Here is a 19,823-nt window from a genome sequence, read left to right as displayed (position 1 = left end):
TTATAACTACTACTATATAAATTATAATAACAATAATAAAATCATAACTATTATAATATTAATATTGTTAAATATGTTAAGTTTGTCCTATCAATTTAGAATTTAAACTTAAAATCTACTTATCAAAAAATAAAAATCGATCCAATACTTTAGTTATTTGAAGATAACTTTATTATTTTACGGGTGTGGGGTCTTTTCATTAAAAAAAAAAAAATCTCATGTGGTGTAATGATTAAAAAAAAAAAACTCTTGATTTTTGTCCTACCCATCTTCTCCATATTTAGTGGTTCTAGAAAGCCTCACTTTCACTGTTTGTGTGTATTGTGGGAATAAGATAAGAAGGGTCACAAGGCATCCGTCAAATGTGGTACAATTTGATCTTTATTTACCAGCTACTTTCCTATTTGGTGTGAAAAATTATGCACAGCTCACCATGGGACTATTGGGAATGGCATGCCTTTTGGCTTCTTGGATACTTCTCAATTAATGAATTTGTCAAATGTTTATTCTTCCAAATAGTTAAAATTAATTAGGTTTGTACCCTATTTATTTTCCTACTAAATGTTCATGGGCTATAATTTCTTTCCTAATTATTTCATTGAAACAAACAGATGGATGAGAGTGAGACATGATGATGTTAATAATAGTTAGATGTACGACTTTAGCCACTATTTTATGTGAGATTAGTGTGTGCCACGGTATTGACATGATTAAAATCAGCTCATATGATTAATTGTTTATAGAGATGGCTTGACTTTCTAATCTTTGTATTAGAAACTAGAAAGGCATGGCATAATTCGAGAGACTGAAAACAAAAGTGAACTGAGAATATTTTCTTATTCAATTGAATTGTTTTGCCAGCATAAATTAATTTAGTTCTCTTTGTGGAAGAACGATTGATTGCCACAACTATAAGATCAATCTAAAGAGCATAAGAAAAAGAAACCTATGAAATCTACTCGTGGAAGTATTAGTACAAAGCTTATGGCAGTCACATCTGAATGAAGGCCTATAATCACAACACTAAATTGCTCTTGCACTCCTCCCTCCCTTCCCGCTCACAAACTCACACAGCCTACATGGTAATGTGTCGAGACTGGTGGCTCGAGTCTTCCCATAATTTCCCATCACACCGCATCTCCTCCAGGCATGGTACTCTGCATACGCAATCGGATCCTCCGCTAGTTCTTTTACATATGAAGCCAACTCCTCTAGAGAGCTAAACTTGGATGCGTCTATTATCGAATTTGGAGGTATGAAGTCCCACACGTTAGGTGCTCCAAAATAGATGGGCACTGCACCGGCATCAAGAGCATAGTAGAGCTTCTCAGTAACATAGCTCTCAGTCATGGTGTTTTCGATGGCGAGGACAAACTTGTAATGTGACATGGCGCAATGTAGATGGTCCCACCACTGAGGAACTGACTTGTCACCCATGGCACATTCTGGGTAGAGAGAGAGTGCAACATTAGGGCCTCCGACGTTGTTCAAACATTTGCCAAATGAATGATGAGTAACGAGGGAAAAGAATTTCATGGCAAGCTGGTTTCGTTGGGGAAGGCACCTAGAAGAAGACCAGTACACCAGGACATCCTGTTACAATATAAGCAGTGAAAGAAACCGGATCAAAATTCAGCAATAAATGCAACATTGATAACGATGTCCCCTCACAAATATATTGTTTTATTTTTTTTAGAATCATAACTAACAGCCATATGAATATTCAACAGTCTTTGTGCATCACAAGGTGTCAAGCATATTGCATACAATTTTAGGATCTCTCCATTGAGAATCGCTTTTAGTCATGTGCTATCAAGTAGTTTGATGCTTGAAACACATTCCATCCTTTAGGAATGAGAAGAAATTGTTACATTCAAGCAAACATTAAAAACACAGGTAGGTCACCACTTGCATGCCATAAAACAGTATATCCCTATAGCATAATGATATTGAAGTAGCAGATGAAGTATCACAACTGAGGGATTGCTGCATGATCAGAAATAAAGATCTTGAAGTGTGAGGTGATATCTTACCTTCCTTTTCTGAGAGGACACATGGTAATTACGACTCTTGTGAAAAAGAGTCCCAGCATATGTGGATTGAACATCATCCGTGACATCGTAACCAATAAAAATATCCTCAAATCCTGAAGGTTTTCTACTGGCTTCAAGATCCATATAAACACGGAGTGGATCACCTTTCTTCCTCTGTACAACAGATATGTTTTAGAAACCAATAACTATTGTTGGAATTCAAGTGGTTACAGCAAGTATGTAGATGCACACATGAGAGGAAAATAAAAAAGGATAGTAAAGAAAGAGTATGCATACATATCTAAATAATATGAGAAGAGCAGTACCCACTGAACTTTTTAATAATGAAAACTTCTCTTGATTTATTTATTACCAATATGATATGGATTGTCAGACTGATACATCCATTAGCTCATTGAAGTTTCAAGAAAATTTAGCACAAATTAAGCGAAGCAGAATTGCAAGAACAAAAATATCGCCTTAAGCTAAAATCCCAATGAGCAAAATGAAACAAGTTGTCTCCATACTACACATCCAGAATGAACAGATTCAAAGTATAAATGTATATGACATCAAAATTGATCGGTGCAACAAACAAGATCCGTTAATGCTTTTACAAGAACAAGCACTAGTTCCTGCCAAAGAAATATATACTAGGTTCGACACACTCTATGTTTGTTTACAAGTTATTTTTTGGTATGTGTTTATCCTTGGAATAATAAATTCAACACAATCTATGTTAACATGATCAAGGTTTAAAATTTCGACCCGGGTTTCGGTTCTAGACCGGAATGATACGGTTTCGGTATCGTATCGTGCCGTGCCGATACAGTTTCGGTATTTTTTATTTATATATATAGTAATTATTAAATAAATATATTTATTGTATATAATTTAAAAATAAGTTATATATTGATTTTATATAAGTTCTCCATTATTAAACAACTTAATATTGTTATAAAAAATAATTAAATATAGTTTTTTTTTAAAAAAACAATTGATGTATAAATAACTCTAATTAAAATTGATACATCATAATATAATATGTTAAATAGAAGCAATGATTCTTGTAATATTTTACTTAGATAACCTTTATAGTTCTCCAATGTCCAGATTAAATAATCATAATTATATAAATTAATACAAAATACTATTTTATATATAATAATCATATAAATTAACTATTTATTTAATTAATTAATTAATAGTTTAAATAATATATATTTAAAATAATAAAAAATTAGAATATCAATTAAATATTAAAACAGTAAAAAAAATATAAAAAATATATAAGAATAAAAATTTGATTTATTAGAATTTTTGAATTTTTTTAGAATTTTTAAAATAATAAAAACAATTTCAGAATATTATTTAATAAAATTTCTTATTTAAAAAAAAAATAATTATTTCTTTATATTTTATTAGGATAATTTAATTAGGGTTTATGAAAGCCTCTTTAAAATATCACAATTAAGTGGGAATGGGAATTGTTTGATTTATTTAAATTGCAAAATGAATTTTGCACAGTACGCACGCCGAAACCGCGACTCGCCCGCGCCCACGCCCGCGACGCCGCCAGAAACGTCACGTCGCGACGCCTCAGTCGCCTCCGACGCTTTGGCGCGCCGCGACGCTTCCGGCTGCACGGGAAGATTCTGGCGACGCTGTCCATGTTGCCGCACGACGACGAGCGTTTGGCGCCCTGCGACGCTTCCGGCTGCACGGGAAGATTCTGGCGACGTTGTCCATGTTGCCGCACGACGAAGAGCGACGCACGACGCGACGAAATCTTCCCTAGTTCGATGCCGGTTTCGGTGCACGGGTGGAACGGTAAATTTCGCCTGTTCCGCCCGGCACGGAACGAAATTTGGGACCATGAACATGATTACCTAATGACACATCATACAATTGTCAAAGCTTACTAGTGTAGCATCATGTGATATGTCATCCATCATGGTTAGAAATAGAATGCAATTCCAAGATTAACCATATTTGTTTCAATGATAAAATCTTTAAAATTGATGTTCTTCATTTATCATGTGTGCAGTATGTAAGTCTAGTGGCCCAATCACTCAAAATATTGAAATCAAGGCACAAAGAGATTTAACACGAAATTTTCATCTAACAAGACTCTAGAACTAAAAAAATGTCTAACTTGATTGTGTAGGCATAAAGGAATATGAGTTCATAATTCACACCTCACACCACATCAATAATGGACTATAGCTACTCTTAGCCTTGTAGATTCACAGTATAACTTGGAACCTATCCCATTCTAAATGACGTGACCATGTACACTTTGCTAGAGTTAGAGATGCCATGAAGGAGTGTACACAAGCAAACATCTAAAACAAGAAATCTTGCATCTAGATTTTCTTAAAAACCTTGTAGCTCTGATCATTTTGCAGATATTTAAGTAGTGAATATGATGAATTTTTCTTCGACGGAGAATATTTTCAATTGTCAAAACAAAAACAATATTTTTTAGTTCATTATGAAATTGCATATTCCATGACGAATAGAGCATGAGTGAGGAAGGTTCATAAGTCTGCCTATATAGTGAACTTGAGAACTTGTAACCTTAAACTATCTTAATGGATAGTATCACCTAGACACTGACAGAAAAAACCCTTCAAGGAAACTATAGACTCAAACCATTATCAAATAATCCTGAACGATCTCTTCAAGGAAAGCCTCTTATATCTCCACTGACACAACTAAGTTACATGGATCAGCATCATCCGTCATGCAAAATATAAAGTTTTTATGGAAAATATTAAATTTCTCAAAATACCTGTCTTACCGTCCACTGAATAACCATATAACGTCTTTTGCCAAATGCTGTAATCAATTTAGAGGCAAGACAAACCAAGAGATGTCTTTTGAGCTAATAAAAGATCCAGCACTCCCAATATGCAGTATTAAATACAACTGATACAAAATAGAATTTATAAAGACAAGCAAGATGTACTCTGAGTCGATAAAATAATTATAAAAATAAACTTTGGCAAGAATGCCCGATACATAGGTTGAACCAGATCTAAGATGTTACTCAAAGAGAAAAACAGCGATTTCTTAAAGTTAACCTTTGCCCAAAAGATCACATGGTATACTTGTTGTTCAAAATTTAAGCTGAATAACCAATCAACAAACACAGATAAGTTATCATGGAAAGAATTGTTCATCAACACAGCACAATTACCGTGGCTGGCGGCGTCACGCTCTCGAATAAAACCGCATCGGGATTATCGGCTAGGATGGACGATTTGGACCATAGACAGGTAAGCCCACAGCGGCAGGAGTATAAATTATCCATATTGTCGGGGATCCAAGTCCAACCCTTGACAAGAACGCTGACATGGCTCGCCCCGTCCGCCCTGCAATCGCCTGCGGCGCGGCCGGCCTGCAACGCGGAGGCGTTAGCGGACCATCCTGTGTGCGCAGCGCGGAATCGGCCGCATCCGACATGGGAGTCCCAGAGATCAAAGGCGGAGGTGAGATCGGTGAAAGCGAACTTTGGGCGATCAGCGGCGGTGGCAGAACTGGAGGAGACGGGGAGGGGGGCGGAGGAGGAGAGGGAGGGGAGCTCGATGTAGCCGGAGAAGAGGAGGAGGAGGAAGAGGGCGGAGGCGAGCATGGGGGCGAGGAAATTGATAGGCTTCAATGTAACCGGCAGCAGCATGAGGGGAAGAAAGGAGAGCGAATCCACCCGATTTCCATTGAACTACCCAACCCCTAATTTTACCAAGACGACTTCTTAGAAAGACTTGTATGCGGACGCGTGCACACGTATGATGCCGTGATGGACTGAAGTAGCTCTGTTTGAATTTATAAGTTTTACGCTAAATATTTAAAGATGTCCATTTTAATATATACAAATATCATACTTTCTCACTTAATGCATTTAAGTGTTGTAATTTAATTTTAGTAGAAGATTTCATACGAATTAACTAGCAAATTGCTTTTCCCCCCTCCCGGTCAAAGCACATCCCCTCCACCTCCCCTCTCTCTTCCGCCAAAAGACGCATGTAATCTCCTGTTTATTTTTTTATTTTTTTTTAATTTTTTAATTTTTTAATTCATACTTATGTATTCATACTTACATATTTTTAATTTTTAATTTTTTATTTTAAATTAATTTTAATTTTTAATTAATTTTATTTTTATTTTTTTTATTCATACTTATATATTTTAAAATTTTTATTTAGTTTTATTTTTAAAATTAATTTTATTTTTAATTTTTTTCATTCATACTTATATATTTTAAAATTTTTATTTAGTTTAAAGTTTTAATCAATTTTATTTATTATTTTTCATTAATACTTATATATATTTTTAATTTTATTTAATTTTATTTAGTTTTATTTTTTAATTAATTTTATTTATTATTTTTTCATTAATACTTATATTTTTTAAATTTTATTTAATTTTTATTTAGTTTTATTTTTGATTAATTTTATTTATTATTTTTTAAATTTTTTAATATTTATTTAGTTTTATTTCTTTAATCAATTTTGTTTATTATTTTTTTATCAAAATTTTTAAATTTTTTTATTTTATATAATTTTTAAATTACTCACTTCCTTTAAATTACATTCCTAATTTGACACTTAAATTACCCGCATCCAACTATTAACACATGTCATAATTTTCTCTCCCTTTAAATGGGTCACTCGTTATAGGACACCAAATACATCGGGAGCAGAATTTGGAGGCAATATTGATTAAGATTTCTATTTTTATATGATTTTATGTTTTTTTTGTATTATTACATGTACTCTTCATTTGAAAAAAAAATATGTTTGTTCTTAAGTTATGAATGTGTTCATTATTAATTGGTAGTATTTTTTTTAATTTTAAATATAAACTAAAAATAAATAAAAGATTATAAACATATAAATAAATTATTGAAAAAAATAAAACTGATAAAAAATGGATAAAGAAATTGATTAAAAAAATTAATAAAAAAATAAAATTTAAAAAAATCAATTGAAAAATATAAGTATTATGAAAAAAATAATAAATTAAATTAATTAAAAAATAAAAACTAAATAAAATTTATATAAAATTGAAAAATAAAGTATTGATAAAAAATAATAAATTAAATTAATTAAAAAATAAAAACTAAATAAAATTTATATAAAATTGAAAAATAAAGTATTGATAAAAAATAATTAATTAAATTAATTAAAAAATAAAATTAAAAATATAATTATATGAGAATTATTTTTAAATGAAATTAATTAAAAATTAAAACTAAATCAGAATTAAATGAAATAAAAAAATAAAAAAAATATAGAGAAGGCTACATGCGTCTTTTGGCAGGGAGAGAGGGGAAGATGGAGGGGGTGTGCGCTCTCATTAACTAAGTGTTTAAGTTCTTACCTTTTTTTTATATTAATGATGGATAAATATACTGAACATATTTAAAATATAATACTATAATATTTATTATTTATAGATGATAATATTGATAGATAAGATCCGCAAAAGAATAGATACTAAATTTAAATCATGATGAAAAATAAAAAATTTTAAAAGTAAAAATTTTTATGTTTAATAGAGTAAAAATAGAATATATAAATGAAATAAAAAAAATTATTAATATAAAAAATGACAAGTTATATGTAACCGAGAATTTTAAATATGTATATAATATAGGTAGATGATTGAAATGAAAAACGTATCAAATGTTCTTTACGATTACAAAATACTTCTAAGATTAAAAATACCAAGCTAAATCTACTATATTATATGAAATTGAATATTGAAATATGACTCGTACATAAATAGAAATGTGCATTATAGGGATGAAGATTTTAAGATGGATGTATGGATAAACAAGATAAAAAAAATAAAAATATTAGAAAAAAATTGAGATTGCACCTATTAAGTGACAATTTGAAAAGACGTTGAAGATGATATGAAAGAAAACTTGATTAACAATAATAAAATAAAATATATTTAAATATAAATAATAATATAATAGAGAATATAATTCAATGATTAAAAAAGATCCATATAATCAATCCATGAATGAAATAAGATTTGATTGTAGCAACATATTTTAGTACCATGGGTGTTACATTTTAATCGGGTCCATAGTGAAAAAATAATCATTGTCATTTGCATCATTTGAAGATTGTGACTTGTAGGCTTTACAGTTCCTGTGCATACCATGAAGAACGTGCATCTCATGAATAACGTAAAATGCTCCACAAATTTAATTTAATTAAATGGCACATGCTCACATAATTTGCTTAGTAAGTAAATCAAGTAATTATACAAGTAATTAGGCGTGACAAATAATGTCTGCCCTGAAATTATCTGTTTCAATCTGTAAAAACTTAAAACTTCAACAATAAAAAAATCTGTTCCAACTCGTGTGGAATCGGTCTCGACTCGTAAATAAGACACTAGCTCACCTGGTCGGATAACAGGATGAGCATATCTTTACTGCAGTATCCCACTTCTTCTACCCCACCAAATGGCTATTATGAACAAAATTATGCTACCTCCTACAAGAGCTCCCACTGTTTCCTCAAACGTGATATATGGAGAATCGTACAGTGGGATGTGTATGTTTATCGCAAATATACCTGTCACAAGGATGCCAACAGTTATTAGAATGGTGGCCATGCTGAGGATGACTCCCATCTGTAGCAGATGGTTCTGCTTGTCATCAAGCATGATGTTGATGTAATCCTCAGTGTCATCGACATAGTCTCTTAGCTTTAGGAACGCACAGATGTTTGTTATTAGAAGATTACACCAGAGCTAATAATTCCAGAAAACTCAGATAAATAACAAGCTCAGTTGTTGGCTTTACAGTTAAAAGAATTGATACCGTGGATAGTTTGCGTAAAGTACCATCAACCTGCATAAAGTAAGCCTCTAAGAGCATTTCAAGCTCATGGATGTCAGCGTCGAAACCACCTGCATTCTCTTTGCCATTTGCAGCATCAGACTCCAGTTCATCACTGGAAATGGAAAGAAAAACAAAAGAACTGAAATTAAAATACAGCTCAAAAGTACATAATAATAAGCATTTATCTAGTTGTCAGACGTCTCAGAACTCTCCTAAACCCATTTTGACATGTTTTCCAGTACATGGAAAAGAGGGGGTGCAACCGCCCCCTCTCATATTTGGTTAAAAAAATAATATTGTATATTTGAAAGCTCTCATCATCATTTTAATTGATCAATTCATCACCGTTTGTTGCCGGAAACTAAAATCGATCACATATTTGGAAAGCCCACGACCTAAGTTATCCATTGGTACCACTTTTATTAGAAAATATCACAACTTGAAATATTAAGTATTAAATTTTAAAAATAAAATATATAATAATAAACAGAAGAATTAAATCGTATGACGTGAAGTGAGGGCGCTAAATTAAAATTGAATCGGGTTCAAACTAAATCCAACGGGTAAGTGCGGAGATAAGGATTATGTTGGTTTTACTGGGGATTAATTTGAATTTGATTTGGATAAGTTATAGATGAACCAAGTTTAAGGTTTAAATGAATTCGATTAATTTAAAATGAATTAGGATATTTTTTGAGGAAGCCTTCTATTCCATTTTTCTCTCTTCCTTTGTTTCAGTATGCACGTTGCAATTCCGTCGTACCATATGCCACCCCTTCGCTCATCTCTCTTTTATTTTTTCCTTTTTCTTTCCCATTTGCTTCTTCTCCTTCTTTTCTCCAACGGTAGTAAACCTACAATTTTTTCACCTTCTCTTCTAAAGCACAAGAATTTTCTTTTCTTCTGCTTTTTTTTCTCTGGCAAATAAGAAACGCAACATCAACCCTCAACCCTCACATTTTCTCCCTCTTCTCACGTTTTTTAGGGTTTTATTGGCATCACAAGAATAGCCATGTTTTGCCTTGCCTTGCTCTCTTTGTGTCGTTGCCGAGCTCACCAAAACTAGTCAAGGTTGATAATGAAGAAGGTAAAGCTCTCCTTTTTTGCTTCTTCCTCCCTATCTTTTCTTCACTATTTTTCTCAAAAGCAACGGTGTTCCAAGAGGAATAAGTTATTTCTTTCTTTTTTCATGTTTCATTAATTGAAGGATAGTTGTAAAATATAAACTTTATTTTATTAGGTTACTAGTTAGGATGGTTATTTAGATCACAATGAAGATTTCATATGTAGTAATGCTAAATATTATGAGGAAGCAAGATCACAAATGATTTTTCGACTCTGAGTCATAAATAAGCTTTGAAGATCGATGAATCGTAGTTTTAACTAGAACCACGGGCTATGGTCAAAATTTTCGAATTTAAGTTCGTTTCGGCTCCTTAAATTCAAAATTTAGGCTATTGGAGTGAAAATTGATCCACATTAATATTTGGAATATTTGAAAATCACCCCTTCTGGTTGAAATATAAAATTTTATCGAGTTGTTTCTCTCAACATTTTCATCTTGTTTATGTCACAAGAGAAGAAACCGGAACCTTAAATTATCACTCTATATACCAACACAATTGTCATTTGACTTTCTCATACTTCTAAATCGATGACATGTGCAGTTAGAGGGGGTAGTGTTATTATTATAATTATCTTTTTTTTAATGGAATTACTCTATTTTGTGCAAAGCTGGACATAGGTTAATATTAACTCTCCAACATTAGGAAGAGAAATAGAGTTGATAATTATATGAATGTTAGTATTTATATGTCTAGTCCAACATGTCATTGGATATTAAGTTATTAAGAGTTATTTTACAGACCTATATGAGTGTAATGGTTCTCTTATCATCTAGAGTTTGATACTAATTTATTCCTCTTAAGTCTCACAAATTACCATTCTAAGCTTGCTTGCTTAGGTACTGGCGCTATAAATGGAACAAGTTACTGAAGCTGATTTATAACAGATAAAAGGTCAACACATTATGCTGTGATAATATTGAATTGACAGTTATTTTCGAATGTGCAATAACTACAGAAACGGATAATAAAATGAAGTCACCTTCTTCCCCTCTTTTCTATACTAATAGAATGTTCATACCTTTCTTTATCGGGTTCAACAGAGTTTTCAAGTTTTGATGATCCCCTTTCCGACTGATGGAGGAGCTTCTCTGTCAAGTGCATTTCAGCCATGTCCATGTCATCATCCAATAAATGTTCAATTTCATCCCTTACCTATTAAAAATTTACAAAAACCATGGTGATGGAAAACCCAAATGATGGATATTGTATGAAATTTGCCATTTCAAGTCCACTAGAAGGGCATAATAACACATATGAGAGAATATGATAATAATAACAAGTATAACTCAGAGAGAGTGAAGTTACCACTCTGTACTCCATGAATACAAGTGATTAGATTAAATAAAAAAAAAAAAAAATGTGGAACCGCCACATCAACGGCCCCCCTAAAGCCGGTCCCACGGATATGGAGGGAGGTAAATGCAGGTACACAGGTGGAAAGTGCATAGCGGAGACGTTAACCCCAGGCAGTGACACCCCGGGGATCGACCCCTGGACCTTTCAGCCACATAACCATGCACTCCCCATCTGTGCTACGCCCTGGGGACAAAACTCATGATGTAAATGAAATGATGAATGAGGGTTTTCATGGTAGCTACCATAAAATAATTGATGTAACAAGAGTAAATAGAAGAGTATATGTTTTGTCAAGCTAACAATAATTGTAGCAAGCAATCATGGAGGAAGTTTGTTATTCTTCAAATTTCTGGTATATGGCAAGACAAAAAGCATCCGGAAATATGGTAAAACACTATGACTGAGAACCACAACTGTTGGAATATTTTCAATACATATGAATCTAAAGAATTTATGATATGGGCATTCAACATAGTGTTTGCTATTGTTACCAAGATCTATATCTGAACAAGAAGATAAAACATATGTAAAAACCGAGAAATGAAGTTCAGTAAAGACAACATTCCTTCATTCTAGCAATATGTAATAAGTACAGGAGTTAGACAACTTTCTCCTATCACCCTGAATAAATTTTCACCATAGCATGGAAATTTATTCTGAGCCTGAGAGAAATTCTTGATGACAACAAACACGGGTCTTGCAATTCTAAGTTCCCTTCACCTTCTGCACACGCACTGATAGTGCAACCAAATGATTTTTTATCTGTCTAACTCGCTCAAGATTCAGAGAATTGATTTGAGAAGTCAACTCATCTAAAGTTGGATATGCCTCTTTCTCTAGTTCGGAAGCCTGAAAAGAATACAAGAACTCAAGATCACTGCAATTTGTAAAACGAATGTGTATGGGGTGCAGAACTTGAAAACAACTGCATAACAAATGCTATGGGTTATGAAGTCCACTGAGCATGCTTTATGCAATAGAAGACAAATTCAGAAGAGAATCCTAATTTAGTTTTAAGCTTATTCATATCCAATCTTTTATCATGATTGGTTCCTTTAAAATCAGAATTTCAAAATATATGAGTTATTCCATTTTTTTTATTTATTTTTAATTATCACCAAAATAATATACTCTACTGTCAAATTAATCAGAGGATAAATTCTATAAAGGCACAAGATTATGAATCAAAGATATATTGTAGCATGGACTAAGGTATAAATTCAAGAGATAGTTCATTTATAGGCACAAGGTTAGAGGTTTAGCTAAGATAAGCAGTTAAGAGAATAGCTAAGTTTAACACAATGTGACCAATGCATGGAATTTATTGCAGATAATTAATACATGAAAATCGTTTATCATACAATCACTCCAGTTGTCCCTTTGTTTTAATGAACATTTAAACATCGCCGTTATTTTCTTTTGATAGTTTTATAGAAATTTAAGCAGAATAAGAAAGAGACACTTAGTCATATAGTAAATAGACCTCTGATTCTAAAAATTTGCAGGCAGATTCAAGGCACACTTCAAGTGCTCTGAATTCAAAAGGTAAAACTTTTGTCCCCATATATACTACTTCATCCGTTTTGACCCCGGTGCTGGGCTCCTGCCTATCATGAGCTGACATGAGAGTTTGCAATGTCATACAATCATTTGAAGAATCCCTCGCAGTCTGTGTGGGTGATACACAAACATCAGGAAATGGAGGAGATCGTGAAGTGCTGACATCCTTCCAAAAGACAGAGGACCAACAATTAGCCAAGGGTCCAACATTAGCACAAATTAACGAGTTAAAAAGTCAACTCAATTTTGTATGGATCAAAAAATCAACCACAAGATGGAGAAGCGCAATGCATGATCCAGACAAGATTTTTCTCGGACAATGTAACTTCTACATGCTGATGAAGGGCATATGCTATCCAAATTACAGCGATCATAGTTAAAACAAATTGCGTTACGTAGTTTTCATCATTTTTTTAGAAGAATAAGACTCCGAATTTGCAAGTGATTAATGTTTGAATTACGAGTACAGAAACAGTAAGCATAATTTCTTATTAAAATAACTAGACACTACCTGTTGGGGGCTGATCGAAGTGGAAACCCTAGATTTGAGATCCTGGACAAAGGCGGCGACCAGGGGGTCCCTGAAGTTGGGGATGAGGACCTCCGTGGCGGTGACGATCACCCGAATATGCTCCAGTTTGATCACAACGGCACGCTCCCGTCCGAGTATAGTGGAGGGGTACGACAGCAGTGTGTCGAGGACTCGTAGATCGCGGGAGGGGAGACCCATGCGGCGCATGATCGAGTGCTTCCCAACCTCCTCCTGGTACGACCACCCGGACGCCGAGACGACTAACCATTCCCTAACAGGACCAGCCTTCCTTCGCCCGGTCGTTGGGGCTGGCGGCGTTGGTGGCGCGTCGTCGACGGCGGCAACGCGAGTTGAGAGGGGGCCTTCTGCCTCGGAGCGGCGTGTCTCCATCAGCAATCGGACAGAGGGATCGCATCTGTTGGTAGTACAACATGACGTCGACGCTGGTCGCTTAGCAGGTGGACGGGCGGGGAGAGCAAGACTGGGGAAGGGCTATGCCGGGAAGCGTCGCCGTTGCCTACTGGTGAGGGTTGACAACCTACAGCCTACAGGCGGCAAACGCACCAGAGCCAGGCCGTTGCGACATATGATCCGGCCTGATCCGGCACTACACATTAACGGGCCCAAGAGCAATCCCATAAATCTGGCTGGGCCATCACTTTTCGGTTATGTTAATTAACGAAGGAAGCAACGAGGATGCATCGTGGCCACTAGGGCTACAATTGGTATGACGTAATGTAATCCAATTTATAATGTAATCAATCTTATAATGTAATGTAATGTAATCAGGATTATATTACTATATTTGGTAAAATAATTATATACTATGCATGTAATCTTTGATTACAAGGATGATTACATTCTCTTGTTTGATGTACATTTATTTTTGATGGAAATGTAATTCACATTATTATAAAATGATAAAAATAACCTTATAATAGAATTTAAATAATTTTATTCTTCCTCTCAATTAAATCAAATTTAATCCGACTAAATTAAATAATATCTTAAAATATTTTTATCTCTCAAAATGTTTTTTTAGTCCTGTTATAATATCTTAGCCGGCTGTTATCCGGATAGAAATCCATTATCAATCACACGTTCATCACATAAAATGGCAAGATCTCAATGTTATGGTCTTGACAGTTCTTGAGGTAGAAATGGTGTGTACCTTGCAACTACACACCAATGCTATGAACGTTAATTAAATTATAATAAGATATCTCGATTGATAAATAAATTGGTCAAGTACCTTGCAACTACATCACATTTTACAACAGGGGCCAAAGACCGAAAGGAATCAACTAGAGTAGCGACTGCAAATGCTTTAGCTTCCCTGTCACGTTTCGGAGGAGTCCCTGTCCGAAAAAATTTCGACAGCATCTCCCCTGTACGGCGGACAATCTGAAACTTTCTACATATCCATATACCTTAGCCACATGCGGCTGGAATAATAACAGTAAATAAAACACAACCACACAAACATCCACGCAGTCATATATAATCAAACAAAGCAGTAATACTCTGACTCAAAAATCACCCTACTCAACTACACTCGTAAAACAAAAATCCGACAAACTTACCTCTTCTGTCGTCCAGGCAGGCATGTAGTAGAACAAATCTAAACCATACGAAAATCCATCGATCATAAGAGTCCATACAATATTCAAATCCTCAAACAGAATAAGTCTAACACAGTCTAAATAACAAACCAAAAGATAAAAACAGCTTGTGGTCTGCAGGGGACTAGCAACTGACAGCATCAACCTGAAAAATAACAACAATGGAGGCGGGGTGAGTCCAACACTCAGCAGGTACAACTGATATACAAAGTAAGGAAATAACACCTAGCACTAATCATGCATACAGTCTCCTGATGTAATAAAGGAAAATGCAAACTGAAGTAAACAGGAGAATACTGTACTAACTAGGACCTGGGTATAAGGACAAACAGTCCGAGTGATATGGAAATCCTGTATAGATGTCAAACATAGGTATCCAAACAATATGCAGCATATAAATGCAACAACCACAAACACAAGCAATAAATGCATCATGCATATGATGCTAATGATGCGTTCTGGTCACCCCTGACGCCAGTCGATCATCTCACACAATAGTAAGGCCGAGTGGGTAGAGCTGTGACAACCGTGCACTCTGTCGTCACTACTCCTGATGAGTGACCGAGTGGACGGGATGCTGTCGGAGTACACCTATCCTCCTACCCCAAATCATAAATGGGGGAGTGCAATGCTCTCAACTCCCGGTACACGATGACGGGGAGGAATCCCTGCCGGATAACACGTTGTGTCACACTACCCATGAGCGGACCAACGGTGCCTAACAGAGTCCCTGCTGCAACACACTCTGCCTGAATCGACCACTAACCCATGAGTGGTGGTGTGTGCAGATCCATGTAATTGGCGATGTGCTCAATAATAATGGAGTGAACTATTGCACAGCATGCAATCATGCAAATGGTGCATGGCACTAATCACAAGATATCCTGACCTAATCCATATATATATATAAGTGCATCATAGGTCAACGAATCAAATCAAATCAAAGGTACACAAGGTATAAAACCTAGGTCCTGAACATGGTGAAGCATGGTATATCACTACCCCTACAAGCATGTATAAACAGGTAATGTATACATGAGATGCAAATCAATTAATCAATCAAGAATGTATCAAGTTTTGGGTAGTGATTAACCGAAACAGAATGAGAAACATAATTAATGCAATTTGTTATATTCACTACAATGTATATTAAATGACATAAGTTAAAAGTACCCGCCTCCAATAGGAAAGGTCGTATCCAAAATAGATCCCTCGTCGAGACACCGTCTCGAGTCAAAGTCCTGTGATATCAAACAAATATTGTATTTAGCTATATAGCTAAATAAAAATCTCCAAACCTATTTAATAACCTTATCCTTCCTTAGAAATGGAATTGATCCCATGTAACAAAACAAGCAATGGATTAAATTCAATACCAATCCAATTCTATACATAAACCTAATTCATCATGTATCAAAATTTACACGATCAATTCACAGCCCCTCTTGATGCCGGAACAAAGGGAACTGCTCACTAGAGTGTTGCTAGAACCAAACGAAGTCCCCACGAAACCAAATCCCCCTGCTGAAATCCTTCCCACTGATGAGATCATGTTGAGTTCAATAAATGGGATCGCACATCAAACCACAACCCACCTTGACCACCTAATCTTTTACCTTGCTGTTAACAATCAGACCAAGCAGGAAGAACTAAGACTTGACCCTCCTTGCTCCTGGCCGGAAACCACCTGAGCAGAGATGTGCCGGTGAAAGACCTAGGGCACGGGGAGAGATCGACACTGCAGAGATACGGCGCCAGCACTGTCAGCACTGCTCCCTTCAGCCTCAAGTGGTGGCGTCGTCCGGTGCGGCTCGGGAAGGAAGAGGAGCCGAGTCCTCGGCGGCGTCGCTGTGGTGGCAGGAGAGGATGCTAGGGCGCAGCCTCGGCAGGAGGAAGCTCGGCTAGGGCACAGGTGATTGAGGGCGGCAGAGAGGAAGAAGATGAGAAGAGGAAGACAAAAGGCTCGACTTTTGTTCACGGAAGAAGAAGGAAACCGCTGCAGCCGGCGGTTAGGGCTTGGAGGAGTCGGCCGCGCGGCGAGGGCTCGGCACGCGGGTGAGAGCACAGCACGAGTAAGGAGAGAAAATAAAGAAAAAGAAAAAGAAAAAGAAAAGAAAAAGGAAAAGAAAATAAAACTTTTCCTCATTAAAACAGGATAACCTAAACAGGCTTTTCCGGGCCACGTTTTTATCCCCGCTAACTCGTCCGTACGAGCTCCGAAAAATTTTCAAAAAATTTCCAAAAATTCTGGAAAATTCCCTTATTAATATTTGCCTATTTCCGGTATTTTACATTCTCCCCCACTAATAAAAATTTGGTCCCCAAATTTCATATCTATCATCAGCAAGTACTAACAATAAATAGAAAGTATCAATGCTGAACGGTATATTAAATCACATACCTCAAGCGAAAAGATGGGGGTATCGAGCTCGGATAGTATCCTCGAGCTCCCAAGTAGCCTCCTCATCTGAATGATGCTGTCATTCGACTTTAACCAGCCGAATAGTCTTGTTCCGCAACTGACGCTCTTTCCGGTCGAGAATCCGTACTGGAACCTCCTCATAAGTAATGTCAGGCTGAACTGGAACTGGGATATCTGCCAGCACATGTGTCAGGTCATGTACGTATCTCCTCAACATCGATACGTGGAATACATCATGAACGCCTGACAGGGACGGTGGTAGTGCCAGTCGGTAAGCTACCGCTCCGATCCTCTCCAAGATCTCGAAAGGGCCAATATACTGCGGAGCTAGCTTACCTCTGAGGCCAAATCTCTTCACCCCTTTTGTGGGTGAAACTCGCAGAAATACATGGTCGCCAACAGAGAACTCTAGTGGTCTGCGTCTCCGATCAGCATAACTCTTCTGGCGGTCCTGCGCCTCTGACATCCTCCGTCTGATAGTACGGACCAACTCTGCATCCTGCTGAACTCTATGAGGTCCCAACAACTGAGCCTCTCCAACCTCATCCCAGAGGATAGGTGTCCGACAAGGTCTACCATACAACGCCTCAAACGGTGCCATCTGGATAACCGAATGGAAGCTGTTGTAGTAGGCAAACTCTACTAACAGCAGATGGTCCTTCCAACTGCCTCTGAAATCCATAACACATGACCTCAGCAGATCCTCTAAAGTCTGAATGGTCCGCTCTGACTATCCATCTGTCTGTGGATGGAAAGCTGTACTGAAACGGAGCTGTGTGCCCAAAGCCTGCTGCAGACTCTGCCAGAAACGAGACGTGAACCGTGGATCTCTATCTGAAATGATACTCAACGGAACACCATGTAGTCTGATAATCTCTCGGCAATACAGATCTGCCAATCGATCCAGGGAATCAGTCCTCCGAATCGCTAAAAAATGCGCGGATTTGGTTAATCGATCAATGATTACCTAAATCGCGTCATGACCTCGCCGTGTCCTCGGCAACCCCACCACAAAGTCCATGGTAATGTGATCTCACTTCCACTCAGGAATAGGAATCCGCTGAAGTAATCCTGCAGGTCTCTGGTGCTCAGCCTTCACCTGTTGACAAACAAGACATCTAGCTACGAAATTCGCGATGCCTTTCTTCATGTCGTTCCACCAATAGGAACGCCTCAAGTCTCGATACATACGGGTCCCACCTGGATGGATCGTAAATCGAGAATGGTGTACCTCCTGAAGTAGCTCCTGTAAGATCGGATGAGACTGAGGTACGCATAATCTGCCTCGGAAGTATATAACACCCTCCTCGTCTCGTGTAAACTCGGTTTGCTGCCCGGAAGCTATCTGACTGCTAATGAACTGCAAATGCTGATCACCAGCATGAGCCTCTCGAATCCTCGTCCTGATCGACGACTGAGCAACCATAGTAACAAGAATACCCTGTTCTGTCGGTCCCTGCTCCTCAAGGTCTAACTCAGAGAAACCCTGAATCAAATCCGTGACCGAAGTCCGGTGGCAAGCCAAAGTCCCTTTGGACTTCCTGCTGAGTGCATCGACAACCACATTAGCTTTCCCCGGGTGGTAGCTAATGGTACAATCATAGTCCTTTAGGAACTCCATCCATCTCCTCTGTCGGAGATTAAACTCCTTCTGAGTGAAAATATATTTGAGACTCTTATGATCAGTGAGAATCTCAAATGTAATATCGTATAAATGATGACGCCAAATCTTCAAAGCATATATGATGGCGGCTAACTCCAGGTCATGAATTGGGTAGTTCTTCTCATGCTCCTTCAGCTGACGAGAAGCATAAGAGACTACTCTGCCGTGCTGCATCAGAACAGCACCCAAACCCTGTAGAGAAGCGTCGATGTAGAGTACAAATCCGTCCTCTCCAGAAGGTAAAACCAAAACTGGAGCCGACACTAATCTCCGCTTCAGCTCCTGAAAGCTGGTCTCGCAATCCTCGGACCACATGAACTTCACGCCTTTCCTGGTAAGACGTGTCAGCGGCATAGCAATACGCGAGAAACCCTCGACGAATCGTCTGTAATATCCTGCTAGTCCCAAAAAACTGCGGATCTCCTGAACTGACTTCGGCTGCTCCCAACTGGTGACAGCCTCTATCTTCTGAGGATCAACTGAAATACCTCTGCTAGAAACCACGTGTCCCAGAAAACCGACTGAAGATAGCCAGAATGCACACTTGCTGAACTTCGCGTACAACTGATGTCGTCGAAAAATCTCCAAAACTGTACGAAGATGCTGTGCATGCTCCTCCTCGGAACGAGAATAGACCAAT

General features: G+C 36.8%; 2 protein-coding genes across 5 annotated transcripts; both read right to left on the bottom strand.

The window, feature by feature from the left end:
- Window positions 1-932: 932 nt before the first annotated feature.
- Window positions 933-5,817, bottom strand: LOC122034617 (alpha-(1,4)-fucosyltransferase-like). The gene is made up of 3 exons (XM_042593931.1): window positions 5,236-5,817; window positions 2,034-2,207; window positions 933-1,593 (listed from the first exon to the last, which is right to left on the bottom strand). Exons 1-3 carry the CDS (start codon window positions 5,713-5,715, stop codon window positions 1,024-1,026), a joined length of 1,224 nt encoding a protein of 407 aa, XP_042449865.1. The 5' UTR covers window positions 5,716-5,817; the 3' UTR covers window positions 933-1,023.
- A 2,443-nt stretch (window positions 5,818-8,260) lies between these two features.
- Window positions 8,261-14,066, bottom strand: LOC122034554 (magnesium transporter MRS2-F-like). 4 transcript variants are annotated; one of them, XM_042593851.1, is made up of 7 exons: window positions 13,456-14,063; window positions 12,868-13,110; window positions 12,105-12,233; window positions 11,047-11,180; window positions 8,881-9,013; window positions 8,633-8,765; window positions 8,261-8,551 (listed from the first exon to the last, which is right to left on the bottom strand). In XM_042593851.1, the coding sequence occupies exons 1-7, from the start codon at window positions 13,864-13,866 to the stop codon at window positions 8,487-8,489; spliced, it is 1,248 nt and encodes a 415-aa protein (XP_042449785.1). In that variant the 5' UTR covers window positions 13,867-14,063; the 3' UTR covers window positions 8,261-8,486. The 4 variants fall into 4 exon arrangements, with proteins under 4 accessions (XP_042449785.1, XP_042449784.1, XP_042449786.1 ...); XM_042593850.1 differs by having other exon boundaries at window positions 8,261-8,765; window positions 13,456-14,064; XM_042593853.1 differs by lacking the exon at window positions 8,633-8,765 and having other exon boundaries at window positions 8,482-8,632; window positions 13,456-14,061.
- Between the last annotated feature and the right edge of the window lie 5,757 nt (window positions 14,067-19,823).

This window comes from Zingiber officinale, chromosome 11B, assembly GCF_018446385.1.
Source record: "Zingiber officinale cultivar Zhangliang chromosome 11B, Zo_v1.1, whole genome shotgun sequence".
In the NCBI taxonomy this organism is placed as follows: Eukaryota; Viridiplantae; Streptophyta; class Magnoliopsida; order Zingiberales; family Zingiberaceae; genus Zingiber; species Zingiber officinale.
The sequence above is the reverse complement of the archived record's forward strand: the minus strand, read 5'-3'. Positions and strand labels throughout refer to the sequence as shown.